At 36.7% G+C, this 25,908-nt stretch overlaps 2 protein-coding genes across 17 annotated transcripts in view; one reads left to right on the top strand and one right to left on the bottom strand.

Moving 5' to 3' along the window:
- The window catches only part of ORC5 (origin recognition complex subunit 5), a 1,223,002-nt gene that overhangs the window by 210,882 nt on the left and 986,212 nt on the right, over nucleotides 1-25,908 (top strand). The gene's annotated exons all lie outside the window — the stretch shown is intronic.
- KMT2E (lysine methyltransferase 2E (inactive)) overlaps nucleotides 232-25,908 on the bottom strand; it is a 95,332-nt gene continuing 69,655 nt past the window's right edge. For 12 of the 16 annotated variants that reach the window (XM_084977360.1, XM_021102569.2, XM_021102572.2 and 9 more), the window contains 14 exons: nucleotides 24,213-24,477; nucleotides 22,401-22,499; nucleotides 12,592-12,756; nucleotides 11,933-12,241; nucleotides 8,816-9,070; nucleotides 8,510-8,654; nucleotides 7,743-7,993; nucleotides 7,306-7,362; nucleotides 6,602-7,165; nucleotides 5,275-5,564; nucleotides 4,037-4,125; nucleotides 3,802-3,927; nucleotides 3,529-3,626; nucleotides 232-2,501 (listed from right to left, as the gene is read on the bottom strand). In XM_084977360.1, coding sequence (XP_084833486.1) covers nucleotides 993-2,501; nucleotides 3,529-3,626; nucleotides 3,802-3,927; nucleotides 4,037-4,125; nucleotides 5,275-5,564; nucleotides 6,602-7,165; nucleotides 7,306-7,362; nucleotides 7,743-7,993; nucleotides 8,510-8,654; nucleotides 8,816-9,070; nucleotides 11,933-12,241; nucleotides 12,592-12,756; nucleotides 22,401-22,499; nucleotides 24,213-24,477 — 4,222 coding nt within the window. In that variant the 3' untranslated portion in view covers nucleotides 232-992. Of the gene's footprint in view, nucleotides 2,502-3,528; nucleotides 3,627-3,801; nucleotides 3,928-4,036; nucleotides 4,126-5,274; nucleotides 5,565-5,855; nucleotides 5,975-6,601; nucleotides 7,166-7,305; nucleotides 7,363-7,742; nucleotides 7,994-8,509; nucleotides 8,655-8,815; nucleotides 9,071-11,932; nucleotides 12,242-12,591; nucleotides 12,757-22,400; nucleotides 22,500-24,212; nucleotides 24,478-25,908 lie in introns of all 16 variants that reach the window. The other 4 variants (XR_014816038.1, XR_014816037.1, XR_014816039.1 and 1 more) reach the window with 4 other exon arrangements.

Below are 25,908 nucleotides of genomic sequence, written 5' to 3'. Positions count from 1 at the left end.
TGTAGCATTTATGTGGTGTGGTAGTTTCCCATGGCTCTTGCTCCTGCAAAAGTAACCTATAGGAACATGACAGGAACAAGCCCTGTTTGCTCACGCTTGCTGAAGTCCAGCGGATGTAGTAGTTGTTAAAAAAAAAAAAAAATGGAAGGCTCCTTACAAACTCTATTTGTATTCTGCAAAAACACTTGCTTAAACAGATCCCAATTTCAGAAGTTATACAGGACAATTTGGTAAAACCGACATAATTGTGATTTATTAACATGAATTAAAATGCCCAACCAGTGCTTCAATGTGACAGTATATTTAAAATAAAAAAGAAATTAAAGGCCATATACTGTACTACTTTCACAAAGATCACACAGTTTTGCAAAGACTTGTCCATATGTACAATGCTATATATCGAATGAGAAAAGCTGTAAGCAATTATATATGCAAAAGAAATGCAGTATTTACAGTTTTTCAGGAGACATTAAAAATCATCTATACATTAAATTACATTTTGCTTGCAAATAACCGATGAAACAAAATGAGCCAGGTCCACACCAAACTATAAAAACTTGTATTGCATTTTTTTTATACCTTAAGATGCACCCACAGAACTGCTGACGGAGAAAAAGAAAATTCTCATAGTGCCATTACTTAGCTGTGTAGTTAATGCATATGTATAAAATAATATAGAAAACATTCACTAAATGAATTTAACTGCAACAATAAAATGTAAGATCATGTGGTATCAAATCTACTGCCAGAAAAACAGCTGGAATGTTTACTTACAAAATAAAGATACCTAATACTGGCTTAACAGCACAGTTTAAAGGAATTTTAAAAAGCAAAAATGGGAAAAATACAAAGAGAGAGCACTGGTTTTTTTTGTTTGTTTTTGTTTTTATACAAAGTTTCATGTACAAGCTTTAAAAAGTACCTTAACAGGTACATATGAAATATACAGTTTATTTTACAGAACATTTAAAAAAATGTTTTTGGAGTCCATTCTAATGCCACCCTGAACCATGGTAATTGTTCTGAAATGTTGGTGGCACCTGTGCTCTGTGAATTGGAATCTGTCCAGGCACTGGAGATGCCTGCTGAGGTCCTTGAACCCCATGTGGCAGGGCCACAGAGCCAGGATGTGGACAGAACCCTGAAGCAGTAGGTGTTGGAATACTGTTTGGTCCTTGGGGCTGGAGATGAGGACCTGCAACTGGTAACGGACAATGTGGCCCTGCTCCAGAAGGCTGGTGTTGGGGTCCCGGTCCCAGCGTGGTGTGATGTGTAGCTTGTGAGGGATACGGTGGTACGGCTGGATGAGCACTTGAAGGGAAAAGTGGAGGTCCTTGATGAGGTGGATGATGTAAGGCTTGAGCTGATGTGGTATGATGACCAGAAGCCAAAACACTGGAAGGCGGAGGAGGAGGGGGTGGTGGAGGAGCTGAACTGACGACATGCTGGTGTTGTGCTTGCAGACCTTGGAGTCCTGTGGAAGGATGGGGCGGTGGATGGTGATGAGGGGCAGGACCAGGAGGTGGGGGTGGTGGTGGCAAATGGTGTCCAGCAGTTTGAGAATGAATATGTGACCCGGGGGTGACGGCATGAACAGGTCCCACTATGTGTGCTACAGGGTGTTGCTGATGGGAACTCGGCTGTTGTACAAGGTGTGGTCCTGGAGCAGGTGGTGGTGGAGGAGGGGGTGGGACCACAGCAGCAGCAGTCTGATGGTGAATAGTAGGGTTCTGGGAAGGCAGAAAGTGCCCTGGAGTAACGTGGTGTCCTGGAACTGTTTGCTGACTTGTGGTGCCAGGAAGTGCTTGATTTGGTCCTGATGTAAACACAGTTTGTTGGGAAAGACTACCTTTAAGCTGATTATAATTCTGAAAGTTTGCAGAAGGCTGCTGGTTTTGATAATAAGACGAAGAAGGGGGTGGAGGGGGTGGAGGGGGTGGTGCCGCGCTGCTCAGACTTTGTTGGTTAAACTGACTGTATGTTGCTGAAGATTGTCCTGAGGGTGTCTGTGTAAATAATGCTCCAGAAGTTGCCTGCTGAGTGTTGACTTGAAGGCTCTGTGCTGCTGGATAAAAATTTCTTTGAGGCTCCCGCTGAGGTGTTCCAACTTGAGGCGACTGTGAATGGTGAGGCCTGTAGGGAGAACTGAGCTGCTGTGAAGGCGGCTTTGGTGAAGGATACCCATGCTGTATGGGCGTGTGAGGCGTCGATGACTTTGGAGGATTTTCTGTGTGAGGTGATGGAGGACAGTGCAACTTCACTGGGGCAGAAGGCAGCTTTTGTGAAAGTTGCTCAGATGAACTGCGACCAAGTGGCTGTGAAGGATGATTTTTTGAAAGTGCTTGGGTGTTATTTAATAGCTGTTTTTGTTGGAGCTCTGTTTTCAAGTGAACACCATTCTCAGCTTCTGACACAATAACTGTTCCCTCCCAATGGGAGTCTGGTTTTGTGAGTATTTTCCCATGTGGTTGAACAGGAATTACAGGTCCAGGTGAACCAGGCTATGAAAAGAAAACAAATTATATAAAGTTAAACATTTTAATGTACATTGGAGTTTGTTGTAACTGTTTTGTTTTTGCTTTTTTTTAGGGCCTCACTTGCAGCACATGGAGATTGCCAGGCTAGGGGTCTAATTGGAGCTACAGCTGCCAGCCTACACCATAGCTCACAGCAATGCCAGATCCTTAACCCACTGAGCAAGGCCAGAGATCAAACCTCCAACATCATGGTTCCTAGTCAGATTTGTTCCCGCTGCGCCATGATGGGAACTCCTGTTGTTACTGGCATATAATGTTATTTGAGTATTAGTTTTAAAGGGGGTAGGGAAGAAGATAGTTCTGAGAAGACAGGAGATCAATTTCTGGTAATAGGTTTAAACTGAATTCCCCGAATTTTTATTGAACACATGTTAAGAAGTTACTATTTTTTTCCTAGGCAGTGAAACCTGTTCTTGACCCTTACTTAAAAGAACCCTACTAAAACAATAAGTTTCAAATCCGTAATTGAAGTTTCTGCACTCAACCTAATGAAATATTGGCTTGGGTAAATAAACTTGCTCACCAAACTATTTTGATCTGTAATAACTGTTATATTGTTCAAGTGCAGATAATCCAAGTGTAAGACTACTTGAATATATGATGATGTTCTTTCAGGGGTAAATCAATCTCAAATTCTTCATCCTCAGTTTATAAGGATATTGTCTCATTAGATGATAACGATCATCTTCATGATCCAGGATGGAGATAGCATTTCTTTAAATGGATGTCACACTTGTTTTTATAGAACTAACTGGGTGGTCAAATATACCATGAAAAGACTAAATTTTCCAAACACTAGAATAAGGGGGTGTAAATGGGGGCAGAACTCTTGGAGCAAATGTAAACTATTGAAATACATTTAGCACATTGGAACTTTAACAGGAAAACAGTGTCCAAAAATTATAAGCTGATATTTGGTACAGCAGAGAATCTGTGTGCATGTTAACACCCACTTGTCTGAATGGCCATGTTCAAAAGTCAGTGTTATTACCTTGCTCATTTTTGAAGGGCTTTTACAAGTATTATGGGAAGTATCTGGGGATGGACATTCATTTGTAGTCATGGGTTCTGGATTTTCAGGATCAGGATCTGTAAACCATAAGAAACCATAGAAAAACATAAAATTGTATGATAGATACTGCCTTTTACTAACACGTCAATCTACATTCTACTATTCAAGCCAAGTTTTTATAGAGAACTCTCTCCTTTCTGATTTTAAAAGGTATTTAAAACAACAACCATGATAGGTCATCTGCTTACTGACCTTCCATAAGTTCACTGAAAGAAGGGACTGGGCCCTTGGGTTGCAACTGGGGGATGTGATTTGAATGAGATGAAGGTGAAGACGGAACATGACTCGGTGAACATGGGACACATGGTGATTCTCCCCCTGGAGATGAAGCAGAAGCAGACCCAAAGAGAACATTAGAACTGTGGAGAAAGAGGGTGCAGAGTGATTAGCTGACACCACTTTGTGGAAAAGGAACAGGCTCACTTACCACTATCTTTATCTTTTCGGTGATCACTGAGAAGTAAAGCTCTGTGATAACTCCTCTCTCTCACTTGCTCCACTGAAGTTGAGGCAGTCCTACAAAATCAAGTCACATAATCTGTTCAAAAGCTACTGCTGGCTAGATCATTCTTTGCCCCTCGATGATCAACATATCCTCTCAGATCAAGACTTTTACTCTTTGGAGAAAATACTTTGGTGGGAAAATGGATCCCCCCGCCTTTGCAGTTCTCCAGAGCTGTTGAGATTTTTATATTCTTATTTCAGGAACTCAATTAGACTCCATCCCTTTGTCTTAGGCAATCACTTGGTGAAAAGGAGATGGGAGTTGAAGGGTAGCATATTAACGTTCAGAATGTCACTTCGGGTTACCAAAAGGACCAGATATACACCCCTTACAAATTACCTTGTGTCTGGATTATAAGACTAGCAGGAATCTCTCAGGGGTAAGAGGAGCAAAGAGCAAAGTGAATGTGGCCTCCTGCCCTTTGACAAGACCATTCTATGTCCAGCTTCTTCTATTCCTATTGAAGAAACACTAAACCATGGGTTGTTCTCTCAGAGTAACTGGTAGAGGTGGTTAAGAAATCACAAGAGGAGTTCCCATTGTGGCTCAGCAGTAAAGAACCCAATGAGTATCCATGAAGATACATGTTTGATCCCTCGCCTTGTTCAGTGGGTTAAGAATCTGGTGTTGATGAGAGCTGTACTCGACTCAGATCCCAGGTTGCTGTGGTGTGGCATAGGCCAGTGGCTGCAGCACCAATTCAACCCTTAGCTTGGGAGCTTCCATATGCTGTGGGTGCAGCCCTAATAAAAAAAAAAAAGGAAAGAAAACACAAGATGTTGACTGTGATAAAAGTTCTTTGTAGAGAATACCTTGTGAAAGATGTGAAAATCATCAGGGAGTAGAGACAAATGGACAGCACAGGCAAATACACAGCTGGTTAAAACCCTATCAGCAAAAAGGATCTTTCAAAATTACAATCACAAATGTCTATCTGCTCAGCCTTGGGAGAACAACAAACAGAAAGATAGCTGATTAACAAAAATTTGTTTTTTTCCAGAATAGCATACTTTAAATCTTTACAAGTAGAGCTCCATTCAAAATTAGCTATGTAAAAAGTGAAGACCTTGACCGGATGATAAAATAAAAGACTGCTTTCATTATAAGGTATACTACTTGTAGTTCTAAAATTGACAGTTTGATTTTTTAAACAGACTTACCATTGAACTTCTGGTTCATTCTTTTCACTAGTAGAGGCTTCCTTAACAGGACAGTTATTGGTGGTTTCTTCCAAAGTAGCATGATAAGCTGTAACTGGTGTTGGTAAAGGTAGGCTAGCAGTGCTTTCTACCTGCTCCCCATTTTCACTCCTGCTGGTACACCCATCACCACTGTTGCTGCTCAGGTTTCCACTTGTGTGAGGTGATACACTAACCAGTGGAAAGCGTTCTGCCTTAGAACCACTTTTCCTAGCTTCACGTTGTCTCTTCCGGTACTCTAATAGAGAAACCTTAAGCAAGAAAAATCAGGAAAAGCAAATCTTTTATTCTTGTTTGACATGTCAGAGTCAATCTATTTTTTTTTCTAAAGAGAATTACTATATTTACATTAGGAAAAATTTATGTAAAATAATTTGATTCTGAACAAATAATAATAATTAACAGTTATCAAATGCCTACTATAATCCAGGCATTGTATTTAGATGATTTACATATATTATCTCATTTAATCCTCACAACAACCCTATGAAATAGGTATATTATCATCCCCATTTTACAGATGAGGAAATTGAGTAACTCACTCACTCAAGGTCACACAGCTGGTGAGTGTTGGAGCCGGGATTCGAACCTAGGTCTTACTTGAAAGCCCGTGCTCTTTCCACTATACTATATTGCTTCCCACAAAGTTGCCAACTGGACTCTGTTACAAAAATTAAAAGCACACATCACTACAATTCTTTGACTTGCAAAGCAATAAGCCTGTTAACAAATAAAATACGTGTTGTAGTTTCTCCCATTGCTCTGAAATAAGGCATTCTAATTGTCTCAGTACGTCTGCCAACCAAATAATAGTGATAAATAAGGGAACTTATTTACATAATACTTATCTGTTAGTATATATCACTTTCCAAAATACTTTCATGTCCATGGCCTAAGTACTATAGATATTATGGATAAAGCAAGAGGCATTTCTTCTATACAGGGATGGCTATTCTATGTAAAATAAAGGTAATAGGAACACAAATATTAATCAATCCTGTTTATTTGGTTGGGAAGTGGTGATCATCTTTAAAAGGTACCCTTTCAAGGAAGTAACTCATCTTGAGGTTCCAATCTTTGAAACCATGGTCCTTATAAGAATTTTCCTTATAATGCTAGAATTTAGTTCTCTTTAAACATTATCTGAGCACTTACAAAAAAATATAAAATGCACATATAATTTAACTTGAATAACTAAAGTATGAATGCCTTATATAACATTAATTACCCTCAGAAGTAGTATGAAAAAAACATTATTAAAAGGACTATAAATCATTAAATTTGTAACCTTTTTCTTCTGTGGTGGATTCTGGGGTGTGCAACTTCCGTCGATCAAACTGTCATTAACAGTCCGTCCGAAACCAGATACAAGCCCATCTTCTGAAGTACAAAACACAGGTGTTTCCATAAACATGCCTCTAGTATCATCCTGCATCAGGCACTTTGACTCACTTATTCGGAAGCCTCCTCCAACCTCCAACTGATGTGAGGGTGTCAGGTCCCTCAAGTTAGAGTTCACTGAGAAGTTAACTCCTGTTCTATCAGGACTCTTTACCCAGGAAGAATATATTGGGCCCCGTCCAGAGTGAGCAGATTCCAGTTGGCTGTTAGAATCAGTCCTGTCATGTGTTGGTGTTTCCATGGTTTTATGCAAGGCAGTTTGCTCAATTGCATCAAGTCCCAGCTGAAGGTCTGACACAGATTCCTTTTCTCCAGGGCACTGCCTATTGACTTCAGTTCTATTCCTAGGGCTGGCATAACCAATAGTCTTTATTTCTTGCAGGCCCAGTTCAGATAAATTGGAATTTCTAAAAGGCCCCAGTGTTAACATGGTTGAAGATCTGTCATATCCCTGTTATAAAATTAAAAAAAAACAAAAACAAACCACAAATAACCACATTTCGTTTATTTTTAAATCTACCAATAATTTAAGCAAAATGATACTAAGAAAAAGTCACCCATTTAAAAAATCTTTTTTGAGTATCTCCTTACCTCTTGACTATAAGTGCGTCTCTTAATTTCTGGAGAACTTTCTGGGGAAGAAATATTCTACATAAAAAAAAGTAATCAGAATCAAAAATTAAAATATAAAATGAAACCCATGATATTTATAGAAAATGAAAAACTACTACACACTTTGGTTTCAAACTTTCTTTTCTGTTTTATTTCCATTCTTATATTTGCTTTAAGGTCAACTTGGTACATAGTCATTTAGTCTGACTATATGTCAATAAGATGAAAGTTACATTCCTCTTAATAAAGTTTAAATTCACATAAATGCATGTTCCAAATTTTCTCTTTCGGTTTCTTAAAAACTTTTTTTTTTTCTGCTCTCAGTATATACACTAATTATTAAAGAGGGAAAAAAGCTATTAAAGAAATCCCATCCCCACACGTTTTCGGATTTTTTTCCCATTTAAATTTCTCACCTCAAAGTGCATGGTATTTCCTGGTGTGCCAGGAGTTACTGGGGTAACTGGTGAATATATGGGCTTATAACCATTTCTACAAGCTTCATCATCTGACTTTATCCGTGGAGGAGTGGCAAATGATGGGTCCGTAGGAGTAATATCTGTGTGAGTTGGTGTAGCATATGGTGAAGGAGTAGGTGTGGAGGTTTCTGAGTAAGCAGATTCTAATAACTGATAAAGTCTTCTTTTTTTTAGTGGTGTAGTTAAATCTGTTGATGAAAGAATATAAGAAATATAATCTGTAGTATATTCTGGGAAAGACTGAAACATCAAAAATTTTAATTACGATGATTTTCACCAGAAAACTAAATTTCAAGGTTATTAAAGATATTACTGACATGAAGCAACCTCCCTCTCCGCCAACTTAGTTCGTCACACTATTAACAAGCACTATCTGGCCAGAAGGCTTATAGGCCTAGGGGTCTCTAAGACATCTTGCAAGTAGAGCTGTTTGTGCAACTGACTTCTTTCTTTCTTTTTTCTTCCATGAAACTGATTTCTAGCAGTCCTTTTGAATCTGTTTGATAAACAGCCTGCTAACTAGGCCCCAAATTCAACCATTAGCCCCAAGATACATGGTACTACAAATTAAGGTTTTCATATCTATCTTCAAAACATTAGGAGACAGAAACGAGAAAGTATATATAATGGTGTGTTTTTGGTAAGAAACATAATAAAAGCTGTCACATTCTCCACACTAAAACAATACTGAAAAGAAATTCTACCTGGAAGGGAACAGCTATCAGTTAATAATAGTGGACTTTTATTTTCACCATTGACTGTAGGACTTCTGGATCTTTCTTGACAGGGTGAATTAAATCTATGTAAAACTGCTGAGTTTTCTTCTTCTAAAGCTTGTTTCAACCACCGCTGAAATACATAAGACAAGAAATGAACAGAAGTTTACAGCTGTTTACATAGCTTATAAATAGTAAGCCAATTCCAAAAGCATTTCACTACCAGAAATGGTAGTAAGGAATGAAAATGTCATTTAGCTCATGCTAGATTTTCATATCCAAAGAAAAATTTACCTTCTTGCATGAACCAGATATATTTTCAGGAGGTTCTTTTCTTCTCCTTTTTTCTGAGAGGAATGGTGAGGTAAATCTAATATAGTGCTTAGGAGTAGAGTATACATGCGGACTGTAAGTGAGACCGGGTAAAGAATTGAGCTGTGTGGCTAACACTTCAGGATCTGTAGTTATGCGCAGAGGCCTTTCTGAAAGGCTATCTGAAGGTTTTCCTGTCTTCTCATTCTTCTCACTTAACCATTCATTGACCAAGTGCTAGAGAGAAGGAAGATTTGCATCACTGTATTTGTAATTATACAGATTCTCCTATAAAATATTCTATTACCAGATTTAAAGTTGATATATTATCTAAAATGATAATTATTTAATTCATTCATATATGCTATCTACGAAGTCAATATAAGTCAGTCTATACTTCCTTGATTATCAACTCAAAGTTTTTTTTATACAGTAATACTTTATAGGAACAAAACACACCATAGTTTTGGTAAAATAGTAAAAACTAGGAGATTTTAGTACCATCTTAAAAACCCAAACACTAAATTTGTTACTGCCTCTGTATTAGGTGTAAAATGTTTAGTTTGTTAGAAAAATCTGAATTGGGCAGTGCTTTTCTACCAGTCTGCCTATCAGAATCTCAGATGAGGCCAGTACATGTGTGTGCATGTGTGTATATGTGTGTATTTTAAAACTGTATATATTGATATATGTATGTGTATATATATATAAATGTAAAAGTTGTCAGCATTGACAATCATTATTGATTTTAAAGGGTTTGGAATCTAAGTTTTCATGCTTTGAAAATTCACATAATCCTTTTCTTAATGTTGATTTTTTTTTATACACAATGTACATTATTCAGTCCTTATTGGCTATATGAATATTCCTGATCCTAAAGTATAATGATTACTCATCTTTTTATTTTTAAACTAGTTAGTAAAGTTCACTTGTAACGGGCATGGAAATAAGGATTATGTTTGTCACCACAACAAGCACACTTTCTTTACTGCGTGGGCGCTTATCTTTTTTCTGTCTAGTTATCAAATGATAGGAGTTCCCGTCATGGCTCAGTAGTTAACGAATCTGACTAGGAACCATGAGGTTGCGGGTTCAATCTCTGGCCTTGCTCAGTGGGTTAAGAATCTGGTGTTGCCGTGAGCTGTGGTGTAGGTTGCAGACAAGGCTCAGATCCCATGTTGCTGTGGCTCTGGCAAAGGCAGGTGGCTATAGCTCCGATTAGACCCCTAGCCTGGGAACCTCCATGTGCCGTGGGTGCAGCCCTAGAAAATACAAAAAAAACAAACAAAAAAAACAAACAAACAAAAAAACCCCAAAAAACAAATGATATTACTTCTACTATAAATGTAACTTTTAGAAAAAGTAATGTGTATATACGCACACACATATACACATTCTCACACATATATAGAAATAGATTTAAAAAAAATTATCTACCCACATCCTGTTTTCCAGAGATAATCACTATAAACATTTTGGCATCTTTTCTTTCCTTTTTTTTTTTTTTTTTTTGTCCAATTCATATATACGACCTTCCTTTCTAGGATAAGCAACAGAATGTAGTACTAAAGCACTTGGAGTCTGCAGCCAGACTAGACTGCTCAGGTGTGAATATCCTGGCTTTGCCACTTACACTGTGACTTCAACCAAGTTATAAAACTTTTCTACATCTCAATGCCTATCTGTAAAAGAAGAGTCATAAGAGAAACTAGCTCTACGGACAGGGTTACTGTGAGGACTAAAAGAGTTAATTAACTAAAGCTCTTCAATATCTGGCACAGAATAAGTGTTATGCATTAAACTGAACGAGGCCTTCACATTATAGGAAATCATACGTTGGTACTCTTTCAAACAGTGTGTTATTTAAAATGATAGTATGTATCATAAGCAGAACCTGTGGGGAAAACACTCTTTTAGAGAATCAGGATATAGGAACCTCTGTCTCAGACCACAGAGTTAAATCTATAGCGCCACAATAATTTAGTCATTTAATCTTGAAAGGGCAGAGATTACATCAAGTTCGTAATCAAGAAAGTAGCTTTTCTTGTAAACATGAGTTTTTTCTTTCTCACTAATCCAAATTACAAAAAAAAAAAAATAATTTGCAGTTAACTTTTTGTCCTCCCAAAGTCCCAAAGTGGGCAAAAACTGCTCGTTGTCAAACACAAAATACTGGCTTCAGGATCCAGGATTCAAGAATGTGAGCACAGACTTTGAATTACAGCTGTGTTTATCTCTTATCTCTTAACCCTCTGACTTGCCACTTAAGTATATTCCCAGGTTCATCCTAAATATTTACTAAAAATACTTCTTACGGTTTCATAAGACCTACAAACTACTGAATTCACTAAGAACAAAGATAAATTTGGTTTCAGAGTATTTTGTTACAGAAGTATGTCTGTGAAAGATCCATTTATGATCTACCCCACTCCCCAGAGAGCCCAAGGATTACCACTTTAGTATCTCTGCTCCATTCAGCTGTACTCAGAGTGGGAGAAAAACAAAGCTCAACAAGGGTGTTCTGTTATTTCTGAACTTACTATAAAAAAACCTCAGGTTGGTTTATCTCCCTGAGATCTTTCCCATAATTGCTTCATTAAATCTGACAATAGTTTTTCAATCTTTATTAATAAACTGATCTAAAAACACCCCTGCCTTTAAAATGTTCATTCTTAGTGCATTCTATGGAAATCAAGAATTTCTTCACATCTAATTCTTATAATCTACCTATACCATGGAATTTATTTTAAAAAAAAACCAAAGAATAAAGATACTATGTCTAATTAAAACCAGCTATTTCTGAGAAGTGTAATTTAGTACATAGGATAGGCAAAACCAAAGAAATCATGCATTGCAATACTAAAAGGAAGTCTTGATATTAACTATTTTAATATGTTTTAATAATGCAAACACTTAGGTTAACTGATTTTACAGTTTTATAATTCTCATTCTCAGTTTAAAACTTTGCAAGTATAAAAATTATGATTCATATTTCTGTCCCTTATGGGATGTTATAAATTATACTCATGTCTTAAAAATCTAGTTAATATTCTAAGACACTTGTTAGAAAATGATTCTTACATTTGTTAAGAATCATACCTTTTTTGTTTTGGGGTACTTTGTTGGACATTTATTAAGTGTTGGAACTTCAGTTTCAGCAATTATTTCTGCCAGTGCAGTTTCAGTTTCTGGTTCTATTGCAAGTACAGTATTTTCAATATCATTTTGTTGTGAAGTAACTTCTATATCAGGAGAAGATGGCTGGATATCCGAACACATGCTGACAGTTCTGTGTCTCCGACGCTGCTGTCCAATGTGAGTCCTACTCCGAGAAAAACTTTTTCTCTGCTTAGTTCTATTTACTTTGGCAGGAGTTGGCTTGCTAGCAGTTTCTTCTTTTGTTTGTTCCTAATTCAAAATACAATAGAAATACAATAGAATGGAACTTTTGATACTATGTTTATAAGTAAGTAGTTGAAATCTAATGGCATCAATCTGCCTCAGAACTTAACTTTTCCAAGTGTCTTTGTGAATTCTGATACACACTAAATTGACAGATTTTCTCACTCTCTCAAAAACAAAGCAAGTAGTTTCACATCTTAAATTCCAATATTCATAAGATTTGAAAAATACTACTTGAAAGGCTAATAATACTACACATCAAAAACTTTTCTGTATAGACATCATTAAACTCTACGTGGAAGTTTTATTAGAAAATGGTTAGGTGTGAGACTAAAACTAGATGTGAATAATAATACCTGAATAACTTCAGCATCACTGACAATTTGTGCATCTTTACATTCAGTTTTAACTTCAGTTTTGGCTGTGCTGATCCTTTCCAAAGCTTGTTCTCTTCTTTTCTCTCTTTTTTCAAGTCTGGCAAAGGCTTGCAGAATTGCTTCCATTTTCCGTTCTTCTCTTGTCTATGAAATTTAAATTTTAAGTGATAAATATTGTTGCTCTGAAGTAAAATTCCCAAGTCCAAATGTTCATGACAAATTAGAAAAAATTTTCTATGATGTTAGTGAATAAACACCTCTTATGATGGTAGATATGAGAGAAGATATTTATATTCATTTCACATCTTTCTGAATCCCAAACATACTGGTAAACCCTGTGATTACAAATATATTTCATGAAAGGAATACCTGGATGATTGAGTGTCAATGATAAAGGTAGAGCAAAACAAAGCCTCAAGAACGACAATCTTTTTTTTCTCAGTAATACATTAGTCATACATTTAAAAATAAGATCAGGAGTTCCTGTTAAGACCTCAGCAGAAAGGAATCTGGCATCCATGAGGATGCAGGTTTGATCCCTGGCATCGCTCAGTGGGTTAAGGATCCGGCATTGCCACAAGCTGTGGTGTAGGTCACAGACACAGCTCAATTCAACCCCTAGCCTGGGAACTTCATAAGCTGCAGGTGCAGCCCTAAAAAAAAATAGCAATAAGTAAGATTGAAGTTTCTGATGTAATGATATGTTGAAAAGGTTAAATTCATATGAACTTTTAAGGAGTGAATACATTGACATGTCATAGCAGGATATTGTAGGGTAAAGTTCTGGGTTCAAATCCTGACTCTACCAGTTACTATGTCTGTAACCCTAGGCAATTTAACAACACTGGTTATTAACCTTTTGAGCCTCTTATAAAACATGGGTATAATACTTAGAATGCACTGAATTTTTTTTTTCTTTTTTGGGCTGCATATAAAAGTTCCTGGCCAGGAGTCGAACTGGAGCTGCAGCTGCTGGCCTAGGACAGCAGCAACTCCAGATCCAAGCCACATCTGCAACCTATACCACAGTTTGTGGCAACATCAGCTCCCTAACCTGTTGATAAAGGCTAGGGATTGAATTCGCATCCACATGGACACTATGCTGGGTTCTTAATCCACTGAGCCACAAGAGGAACTCCCTCACTCAATTGTTAATGAGTTCAAATAGAAAATACCTGAATTTTCCCAACCTTACTTGGAAAATGGTAGGCATTTTTTAAGTGTTACTATTTCTACTCTGGCTCTCTTGCCCTCCAGTGTAATTCTTATAAAACATTCTTCTATCATCTGCTCTTCCTATCTACACTGACAAGTCAAACCAGAGACTGGAGAACAGCACAAGTTCCCTTGAGCATCAGTTCTCATTGGAGAGAGAACATTAAAAGCAAGACCCAGAACCTTGCCCACTGGGCCTGGTAAATGCTCTGGCTTTCAACCAGAAACAGGAAGCATGTATATCAACAGTCCAGTTCTCCAAATGAAAAGAACCAGGTCCAGGTCCTGAGGCTCAGATCTATTTGTCTTTCTTTTCACCCATATGAGGAAGAAGGAAAGATCAGAAACTCAAAAGTCTGGCTGCGTGGTCTTCTCAACATCGGAGCGTTAGAGTTCCAATAATTATCAGCAACGATTCAAGCATTAAGACACTTATACTATGGAAACCGTTACTTACTCTTTCCTGTATTGTTGTTGTGTGTTACACTCAGTAAGGGAACAAAGAAGTATGTAAACAAAACTCTTCTGAGAACCTTCTATGGTTAAATTGCCACACTGCAAAGTGTGTCAGTCTTATACAATGTGTTATCCTCACCCTCTCTATTTCACAGGTAAGGAACTGGAGGTCCAAAGAGGTAAGATTACTTGTTCATGGACACATATTTGCATCTTTGTATTCTTGTCTGGATGGGTCTTCTATGCAAAAGAAGACCTTTTTACTAGAACTGGAAGTTTTAAAGCCAAATTCTCTCCTTAAGTAATTCATGTCTGGTCTTTTAAAATCCCTTTACTCAAGCCCCTTTCATCTATGGTTCTCTGTATAAAAATCCTGTCTCCATATATCAAGGCTTCTTCTAAAACCCTAAATTTAGAAATCTGGAGTAGGCACAAAATGTTACTTTCATAATTGCTTCACCTGTTGAATAGGTATAGAGAGAAAAAGAGAAGAGGTTCATTATTGTGCTTCTCTTAAAAAAATTTAAAATAAATCTGGGAAAAGTACATTTTCCCCAAAGAAACAAACTTGTCTTAGACAGAATCATTTTATCTGTTAAAAAAAGTTTACCAATGAGCCAGGCACCCAAAGAAGGCATTTTCTATGTTATGATTATCCAGGGTTTTCTTAGATAGATATGAATCTTTGCCAAAATAAGTTACTTTGGCATAGTCATTATTCCCTTATTTTAGATAGTAAGAGTCAGAGATAAAGTTACTTGATATAAAGACAAAACTCATTCATTAAAAATTGAACTCCCTTGTTAAACGATATAACTTAAGAGTCAAAGCAATTTTTTAAAGCTGCTCAGGATCTCTTATACATTCTTTGACACATACAACCAGATATACACAGTATGTAATGACTGAAAATTAGCACCCATTTTACAGATCTAACTGAAAAATAAGGTATATATAGTTTGAAGTAATGATAACTGACTGTGCAGGGGACTAGAGAAATTAGGGGTCCTGTTTCACTCCAGCAGACTGTCTATAGACACACGTGGGCTGGATGCAGTTAGGTACTTGTCACATAAGACCACCACTAAGATCTGTCTCATAATCATGACTCATTCCAAGCTAATGACCATTCACATCTCAAAAGACATGATTATTCTCTGTGAGCTGGGCAATTGATAGACCCTGATTCCAAATTAGAATCAGACAGAGTTCCCTTTTAGGAATATAGCATTAGCTTTTGAGAAAATGTTAATGCTGGAATGTTGGGTGCTAAAACTAAATTATGAGGGATCGCTGATGAGATTTATAGATTGCTTTTAAGACATGGATTTATAATAACAGTACTGTAATTTTCTGTAAGCAGAAGAAAATCTGTTTAATATCTGTATAGGATTTTAATCACTTGAGGAGTGGGTATACTGAGAATTTTCATTTCAACTTTGTGCTTCACTGGAGCACAAATTTAACTTGAAGTCATGTAACTCTGTAACTTCTGAAGAAACTATGGAGATCTTCTTGTCCTAGCCCCCCTTCAACAAAAGGCAAAAACCTAAGGTCTTCATAATTAAAGGATTACTTAATAAAGAACACAAATTAAAGTTTTGTATACTATCACAACTGAAAAAAATAAACTGAGTAAACTGTTAAAATTCATTCCAGTTAGAAATATTTGGTCATTTGAAGCTCAGTAAAATAAGCTTATGTACTGTAGATGCCTTACAGTAGTTTTACAAGGAAATTTGCTGGTAGTAAATTTTAAGAATTGAGAAGGAAACAGATAATGAAGACATCTCAGTACTTGTGATTTACCTTTTTTACCTTGCCACCAAGTAGGAAGTGGCTCTTAAAAACAAAAAACTTGCCTCTTAAAGGAAAGGGAAACAACAGGGCCAACCTGCCAAATTACCCTACCTAAAGCCTTCAAATAGAGAAATTAAAACATTTCCTTACTCAAATAACTTGTCTTCTCCTTTCAAAGAGGAACTAGAGACTAATTTTTTTTTAATGGTTAAGATTACTGCTTGCCAATAAAATCATTTCAAAAGAATATGGCTGTGTAGTATCTCTATTTCTTCTCTATCACATGATGATATAGTTTATCCTCACTGTACTGTTTCCTGTTTGATGTCTGTTACTCCTTGTACCCCATCCTCCTTGAAAGCTGCTTCAGAACAGGGACCTTGCCTTTGTTCACCCAGTACTTCAAATGTATGCAGCATGTACCAAACACCCAAATATTTGTGAGGTAAATAAGAATTGTGTATACATTACATTAACTGTATGTATCACTGTTATTTGAAGGCATATAATGAAGTATTTAAACAAGATTTTTGGAAATCTTAAATTGATAACAAGGTAGCTGAAACTGAACATCCTCATTTTGTTTGAACAGAATCCCTATAAAAATAAACGGGTTTCTTTTTGCTCTTTGGTACTGCAATTAATTACTCATTCATTCATTATTCATTTTTGGAAACACAATTCCTAAACACCATGATGGAGAAAATGCAATCTTAGAAAATTAAAATTAGTAATCAGCATCAACCTAATTATGCTGTGAGGAAAGTAAAATGGATGAAACATGTCAGATGACTTTTCTGGCAAACTTACTCTAATTTCACTATTATTAAAAATTCCTGTTGCATATTCTAAAATGATCTAAATCAAGTCACTTCTTAGGGATAATAGTAAGAGCACAGATTCTGTATAGTAGTGTTTTCTCAGCATACGTTTGTTTTATGGAATAAAAATCTTCAGGATGTCATGTCTCACTACCAAAAAACAAGTTGCAAGGATGTACAAGTTTAGGAAATGCTAACAACAGAATTTCTCAAGAGTTTTTAAACCAATGTGTACTGGAAATCTCAAAGCTGGGGACATAGTATATACTGTTTACTAAACTCAACTGGCCACAAAGCTCTTTTTCACAAAACATCTTAAATTTTTTGATGTGAAGGATCAAGGATGAGAAAAGTGGGAGAATCCTATATCCTGGCAAGAACTCCAGGGCACTGCCTGGACTGTGAGGAAGCTTCATTTATTTTGCGCTCACAGGCCTATCCATGTATTTCCTCAAATAGCTATCAAGAACACTTAGTGGAGTTCCCGTCGTGGCGCAGTGGTTAACGAATCCGACTAGGAACCATGAGGTTGCGGGTTCGGTCCCTGCCCTTGCTCAGTGGGTTAACGATCCGGCGTTGCCGTGAGCTGTGGTGTAGGTCGCAGACGCGGCTCGGATCCTGCATTGCTGTGGCTCTGGCGTAGGCTGGCAGCTACAGCTCCGTTTGGACCCCTAGCCTGGGAACCTCCATATGCCGCGGGAGCGGCCCAAGAAATGGCAAAAAGACCAAAAAAAAAAGAACACTTAGTAAGTTCATTTACTGACCATCTACTTTTATAAAAGACACCCCCCTCAAGGAGTTGAGGCTGTGACGATGAATAAAACTGCAAATTCTTGCCCTTATGGAGTTTACATCCTAGTGATACACAGTTAATTCTAGACTGTCCGCTGCTGCTCGACAAGTTCAGGAATGTCATGCCTAGTGACTATCTTTTCATATTCTTTTGTTGTTCCTCAAATTTCTATCCTAACCATGAAGACCCCCCTGAACCACCTTCCATGGACTCCAGTTTAAACAATCTGACTATAATAAGCCATCAAATATTACCAAGACTGTATTCCCCAAGTACAGTTTTTCCATAAGGTTGTGGAAAATTATTTTGAAAATACAGTATTAAGAGATACTATAAAGGAGATGCTTTTCATTCCATTATAAATGGGCGGGGAGGGGAAAGCAAGCCTCCTTTTTAATTTAAATGTTTCTAAGGTTTTATATTTTAATCAATCACTTTTTTTAGTTCAACAAAATAAGGTAAGCTTCCCAATATCTAACAACCTTCCACACACCTCTGACAAGGTTATAGCCAGCTAACCTCACACCTCCATTACCACGGACCTGGGGGAGTCTACTCAGTAATGCCCTGGTTTTGGAATCAGGTGAGTACAAATAGCCTACTGTATTTCAACTTGCTGTATTATTATTGTATTTCAACTTACTAAATTTCACTATAACTGTGCTAAGATTCTCCCAAGTCAGATCCAACCCAAAGCCAAAGTATCTCTTACTAGCTAAAGAGAAAATGTCCAATAACCATCTATTCAGTTCCATACATGTAGCCACAAGTTAGCATTTGTAAGCATGTAATAATTTTTTGAAAAAAAATATTTTTATGGCCAAACCTGTGGTATATGGAAGGTTCCCAGGCTGGGGGTCAAATCGGAGCTACAGCTGCAGGCCTACACCACAGCCAAAGCAATGCTAGATCCAAGCTGCATCTGTGACCTATGCCACAACACCAGATCCTTTAACCTACTGAGTGAGGCCAGGAATCAAACTGCATCCTCATGGATACTAGTTGGGTTCCTAACCTGCTGAGCCACAGCAGGAAATTCGTGTGATAACTTCTTAAGGGATGGTGAGGAGAGACAAAATATAATGGAGGAAAAAGGAAGATATTAATAAAAGAATGGCATTCTAACCTGGCCACGTAATGATCTGAATAGTCTTTCATAAAATCTTCATTTCAAGTGATGTACAACCAATTTTATTTCCCTATATCCCTCCCACTCCCCCCCAAGAAAACCCCAGCCTTTAATTCCTGTCAAATGTGATTTATCACATTTATAACTACCTTGAGGCTATTTCCCCTAAAAAAATAACCATACATTCAATTCCAGACAAGCCACAAGCTAATATCTGCCTGTTTAAACATAAAGTTCATCAATAAATACTACCTACTTCATGAGATCCCTTCAGACTTAAGTTATCTATCATGTTCATATCTCCTTTACAACACTTCTTGCTTCATTGTAATTGTTTTGTAAATGCTCCTGAAGGCAGAGTTGTTATCTTCCATTCTCAACAAAAAGAATAAACCAGAAACCAAAATATATAAATCCACTGGTGCTATTTTTGGTAACTGAGCAACAACATGCCAATATTTGTGTATGACACCATTTGTGTAGGTAAAAATTGTCAAATGATCAGTTTCATATGGTTCAAGCTATACTACAAAAGGATGGACTGAGGTATATTTGAATCTGGACATTACATGGTACTATCTGGGAGGAGAGTATGACTCCTTTTACTTTATTTTATTTATTTATTTGTTTATTTATTGTCTTTTTTGTCTTTTCTAGGGCTGCACCCACGGCACATGGAGATTCCCAGGCTAGGGGTCTCATCAGAGTTGTAGCTGCCAGCCTACACCACAGCCACAGCAATGTGGGATCCGAGCCGCATCTGCAACCTACACCACAGCTCATGGCAACACCGGATCCTTAGCCCACAGAGCAAGGCCAGGGATTGAACCTGCAACTTCATAGTTCCTAGTCGGATTCGTTAACCACTGCGCCACGAGGGGAACTCCCCAGTATGACTTCTTTTATATTCTACTCTCATAGATATACATGAGAACTAGTATCTCCTTTTATAATGATTTGAGTCCTGTCATAGGACAAAATTTAAATCAGTTTGACATAAGTATCTCAGGACCTGACCTATCTTTCCAATTATTGATAAGCAGTATAAAAGGAAAACACTAGAATAACAGGTAGCCTGATTAGTATTTAAACTTTTTAAAACCAAATATCGGTCCACAAATACTAATATTTGGCCTGTGGTGGGGAGGATACCAATTGCCTAAGAATTCTAAGATACATGCTTTGCATTCCAGGCATTTGAGTATACCAACAATTCCATAATTAAAACATCAAAGCAAATATATCAATTACAACTAATTATGTTGCCCTGACTTTGAACGCTACAGGTTAAGAAGCCAAAGATTTTTAAATATTTTATTTTGAAAGGGACTGTTGGTGGAAATGTAAGTACAGTAACTGTGGAGAACAGTATGGAGGTTCCTCAAATAATTAAAAATATGATCCAGCAATTCCACTTTTTAATATTTAAAGAAAACAAAAACACTAATTTGATACAACCCAATGTTCATAGCAGCATTATTTATAATTGCCAAAGTATGACAAATGAATGGATAAAGATGTGATAAACACACATGTGTATACATACACACACAATGGAATGCTACTCAGCCATAAAAAGAATGAAATTTTGCCATTTGCAGCAACAATGGTGGACCCGGAGGGCATTATGCAAAATGAAATAAAAGACAGACAAATATTGTATGATATCACATTATGTGGAATCTAAGAAATACAACAGACTAGTGAACATAAGACTCAAAGATATAGAGAACAAACTGTTGGTTACTGGGGGAAGAAGAAATGATAGGGGATTAAGAAGTACAAACTACAAGGTATAAAACTACAAGGATATATATTTGGGGATAGAGCCAATATGCTATAATTACTATAAATGGGATATAACTTTTAAATATTCTGAATTACTATACTGTATACTTGTAACTTATATAATATTGTGCATTGACGGTACTTCAATAGAAAAATAAATACTTCATATCCCTTTACCAAATTCTAAATTTACACTTGTTTATTCCTATGAAAAACGCTCAGCTGCACACCCACCTTGGTGGCAGATATTAAGATGAATATGCTAAGAGATATAAAAACATGAAGTATTCATTTATATTAATACAGCATATATTATACAAAATCAGGATAAAAAACAGATTCCCAAGTAAGTCTTTTTGTCTACCCAAAGATCCATCATGCTCAACATTAACAAAAAGGGCATTTCTATTTCCTGGGATCTGAAAATGAAGATATTCTAAATTCTACCAACTTTCTCAGCATTGATGGAAGTATTTTAAAAGTAGCCCCATAGTCATATAATTAACATGCAAAATTTCATCTCCCTCCCAAAGCATTGTTACAACCCTCAAAGCCATTTGTACCAGATGCATGCCTCACACAGAAACCAGTCATACCCTAAAGTGATTTCTAAAGGTCTGCGAATTATGGGATGAACAGGCCAATAATGAAAATCTCATCAAGAAAGTGCCACAAGTAATTTGAGTGGATACAGGTAATTTATTAGATGTAACAATCTTGAAAAAGGTTCAAGATAATTCTTTTGGGTAGAGGAAGAACTCCTTTTTTCTTTGTAACCAGCTCCTTCAATATTTTTTCCTATTATTTGTTTTCCTTTTCTCCTAACACTACCCTGGTCCCATCAGAGCAGTGTTCCTGAAATCCTGAGGCTGTGAAACAGCTCTGCATTGCTTCACAATCAGTGTTAGAGGAATGACCATCAAGGCAATAAAACAGACTTACATTAAGGAGGCCTACAATGACCAAAATCCAAGATCTTACCCCAAAGTATATGATACCATGCTATATTCAATGGAATATAGCATGAAAATCAATAAAACATGAAAGAAGGGAGCATATAAATTAAAGGGGAGCAGGGAACAAAACACCCATACTAGAATCATCAATTGGTATGTATAAAATCATTTTCAAATCTTAAGGCAAACTATATTGTAATATTTTCTCAACTGGCCTAGACATTGTATCAATTGATAAATCATCATGGATTTTTAAGAAATTATCATCCTAGTATTTAATACGGGCTAAGAAGATTTTTGCAAATAAATAGTACAAGGAATATAAACACTAAACTTATTTGAATGAAAAACCTTATTTTATGATAGCAATATGAGATGCAGAAGTAGCTACCAGTGGGTTGGGTTTTTTTGTTTTTTGTTTTGGCATAAGCCATTTATTTAATGCTATTTTAAGCTTTAAAATTCCATTTTTTTGTTTTACATTAAATTATGAAGATAAAGGATACATTTAGTTAATAATGAAAGACATTTTGAACAGTAATTCTGGCATTAAAATTTATTAATAGTATTCAGCTTAGAAAAAAAATTTAATTCTTAAATGTCACAAATCCTAGATTGCCTAATGAACACACAATAAAAATACAAAAGATTAGTGGCAGTTTTTTCAATGGTAATGACAAAGCCAAATAGAAATGCTCAGTGACACATCATGTTTGCTAACTTGAAATAAAGAACACAGTAAAGGCCCTCCTAAGGCATCAACAAGAGCTCTGGGAAGGGTGACTAAATCCTAGTGACAGCATGAAGCTGTTCCTGGCCTCCCAACTTACCATCTTCCTTTTCCTTTCTGCAATTTGTTCTTCTGACTCCATTTCTACTTCATTGCTAATGGGAGTTTTTTCTTCTATATCATCAATAAAATCTGGTTCCTGAAAAGATGGAAATGACTGCCTTATAGACACTATTATTCCATATACAAACTATAGACACCAAACCATGTATTTCAAATGTCTTCCAACCAGAACTAAACATAAAAATTGCAAGTATACTTGAATCCATTTCAGAAAATTAAAAATGGTTTCCTAATTTAAGAAACTTCAAAATCATGCAATCAAATAGTTTAGCTTTAGCTTTTCAAATTTTAATAATGTTCTCTATTTTTTTGCTTTTTAGGGCCACACCCGTGGCACATGGAGGTTCCCAAGCTAGGGGTCAGCCACTGGCCTACGCCACAGCCACAGCAACCTGGGATCTGAGCCGCATCTGCAACCTACACCACAGCTCACAGCAATGCAGGCTCCTTAACCCACTGAGCAAGGGCAGGGATCCGAACCTGCGTCCTCACGAATGCTAGTCAGATTCATTTCCACTGCACCACAACAGGAACTCCTCAAATTTTAATAATGTTCTTATCTGGAGTTCTCTTCTGACTCAGAGAGTTAAGGGTCCAGCATTGTCTTTGCAGCAGTTCATGTCATTGCTGTGGTGTGGGTTTGATCCCTGGCCCAGCAACTTTCACATGCTGTGGGTACAACCAAAAAATTAAAAACAAAAAAACAAAAAAACCAAAAAACCAGATTTCTCTTAACTAACTTCCATCTGTTTAGAGGGAATATAACAAAATACTTCCTGGTGAAACAAATGTATAAATCAAAACTCTTTGCTCAAATTTATGTTATGTGTTTTTTAGAGAATTTCCCATCAAAAATCTTATGTCATCCCTATAGAATTGATTTTATGTCCCAAATATGAAAGAAAAGGAAGCATTATGGCTTATTATTTTAAATAAGAACATTTATTATAGGAGTTCCCGTTGTGGCTCAGCAGAAATGAATCTGACTAGTATCCATGAGGATGAAGGTTCAATCCCTGGCCTCACTCAGTGGGTTAAGGATCCAGCGTTGCTGTGAGCTGTGGTGTTGGTGTAGGTTGCAGACGCAGCTTGGATTCAGTATTGCTGTGGCTGTGGTGTAGGCAGCTGCAGCTCCAATTCGCCCCCTAACCTGGGAACCTCCGTGTGTTGTAGGTGCGGCCCTAAAAAAGATTAAACAGGAGTTCCCGTCGTGGCGCAGTGGTTAACGAATCCGACTAGGAACCATGAGGTTGCGGGTTCGGTCCCTGCCCTTGCTCAGTGGGTTAACGATCCGGCGTTGCCGTGAGCTGTGGTGTAGGTTGCAGACGCGGCTCGGGGCTCGGATCCTGCGTTGCTGTGGCTCTGGCGTAGGCCAGTGGCTACAGCTCCGATTCATCCCCTAGCCTGGGAACCTCCATATGCCGCGGGAGCGGCCCAAGAAATAGCAACAACCACAACAACAAAAAAGACAAAAAAGACAAAAAAAAAAAAAAAAAAAAAGATTAAACAAACACATTTATTATAAACATAAGGACAGTGTCATCTGGAAGAATTTTTAAAATTACCCAGTCTTAGGAAAATCTTGTATTCAGTTCTATTAGGATTTGCTGGCTGAGCTGTTTCTTAATAGTTTAACAAGTATTTACAAATTCTAGCAGAACCTGTATTTTATGTTTATACCTCATTAAATAACAGTATGGACTTAAAAATTTTAAGTCATTTTGCATGAAAGGTTAAAATATGACAAATCAATTTTCTTCTGTTGATTTCTATTGCTAAGAATCAGTACCTGATTATTTGATACTGAGAGTCTCAGTGGAGAAAGCTTTCTCTGTTTAGTTTCTGGGCTCTTCATTTTGTTCACTGTTCCTTCACAATCCAAAGTAATATTCTGATTTTGTGTATCTTTTTCTTTTGAAATATCCTTTTCTTTTTTTCCTTTTTTTCTTCTGGTTTCATAACCGCTATTGATATTTTCCATGGATTCAGAACTACGTTTTAGAACAGGGCACTCTGGATTTTCTTTGAGGCATGCACAATCCACCTTGTACTTGCTGAAAAGAAAACCAGTTAAAATATTTATTCAAGATATAAAACAAACTGTAAAGTTTTCTAATCCATTTTAAGCTGCAACTGCAAAAACTATATGCTATTTACTACTTAAAAAGCAATCTTTTTATATTAATTTGCATTCTCGGTAACTATGACAAGAAATTTTATTTTCTCATAAAGACACTATAATAATTAGAAGCTAATTTCTGACCAGAGATTGGGCCCTCAATCATAAGGATTACTAGTAATGGTTTGTAGAAAGGAAAAAACCAATAAATTAAAACAGGGTCTTTTAAAGTAAAATGGGATACCTTGTCTTACCTTAAGGCAAAAACCACAATTTACCTCAGAGTATATACAAAGAGTATGAGAAAATAAAATCTGACCTAAATAAAAAATACCATGTATGTATTGCTAAGTAACAATGAACACCTAACCCTAACTAGTTTATCTTATACTTTAAGGATGATTTCAATAACCAGGTTTAATAAGCTGCCTTGAAAAAACTGAAAAGTTATGTCTCCTTTTGCCTTTAAGTGTCCCCTCTTTCAAACGAAAGCTTGAAAAATAATCACACTATCTCTCATCTTCACAGCAGTAATAATTATTACTCCCATTTTACAGATGACATTAAAGCTCAGAGGGTGAATATCTTATCCAAAGTCATACAGTTAAGTGGTAGTTAATGGCATTCAAATACATGTCTGAGTCCAAAGCCTACACTTTTCAGGTCTTCACTATTTTTTTTTAAGACTCTATCCTCTTTATGTCTACCAACAAGATTTGGTTCATGTCTAGGATAAGGCTGAATGCCCAAACTGCAGTGAAACAATAATAGAAGCCTCCTACCTTGCACGTTTTTGAGTAGTTTAGTGTTTGTTCATAATAAAAAATAGTTTACTTTTCCAAGTTTCTAATACTCATTCACTTTCAACACTGGTAGAAAAGTACAAGTCAAACTGCCCAATTCTGTGAATCAGAGGTAGAATTCAAACACTATGGCCTACCCTTCACCTCTCAAATCAGGTGTTAACAGAAACTAGCTGGAAACTCTTTCTAGATATTTGCTTTGATTTTAAGATAACAGCACTGCAAGTAATAATGATGTCAAGGGCTAATGTTATTCAACACTTATTTTGTGTCAGGAATTGTTTTAAACATTCTACATGTGCTAAGACTTACTGACTCTTCAAAACAGTCTTGTTAGGTGAGTATTATTATTCTCACAATAAGGTAATGAGGCATAGAGAGATGAAGAAATTGGTCCAAGGTTACATAATAAGTGACTGAGCTAGGATTTGAAACTTAAGTCAGATTATAAAAAGCTTATATTTTAACTACTATGGGAAATAAGTCTCTCAAAGAAATGAGCAAAGACCCAGTAAACTAAATTTTCCACCTCTTTGGGAGAAAGGGTTAAAATATGTCTTTAA

Source organism: Sus scrofa, chromosome 9, assembly GCF_054392235.1.
Source record: "Sus scrofa isolate SSC_HxYL_T2T_F1_AM1 chromosome 9, Sscrofa_HxYL_maternal_Yorkshire_Landrace_v2.0, whole genome shotgun sequence".
Classification (NCBI taxonomy): domain Eukaryota; kingdom Metazoa; phylum Chordata; class Mammalia; order Artiodactyla; family Suidae; genus Sus; species Sus scrofa.
The sequence above is the reverse complement of the archived record's forward strand: the minus strand, read 5'-3'. Positions and strand labels throughout refer to the sequence as shown.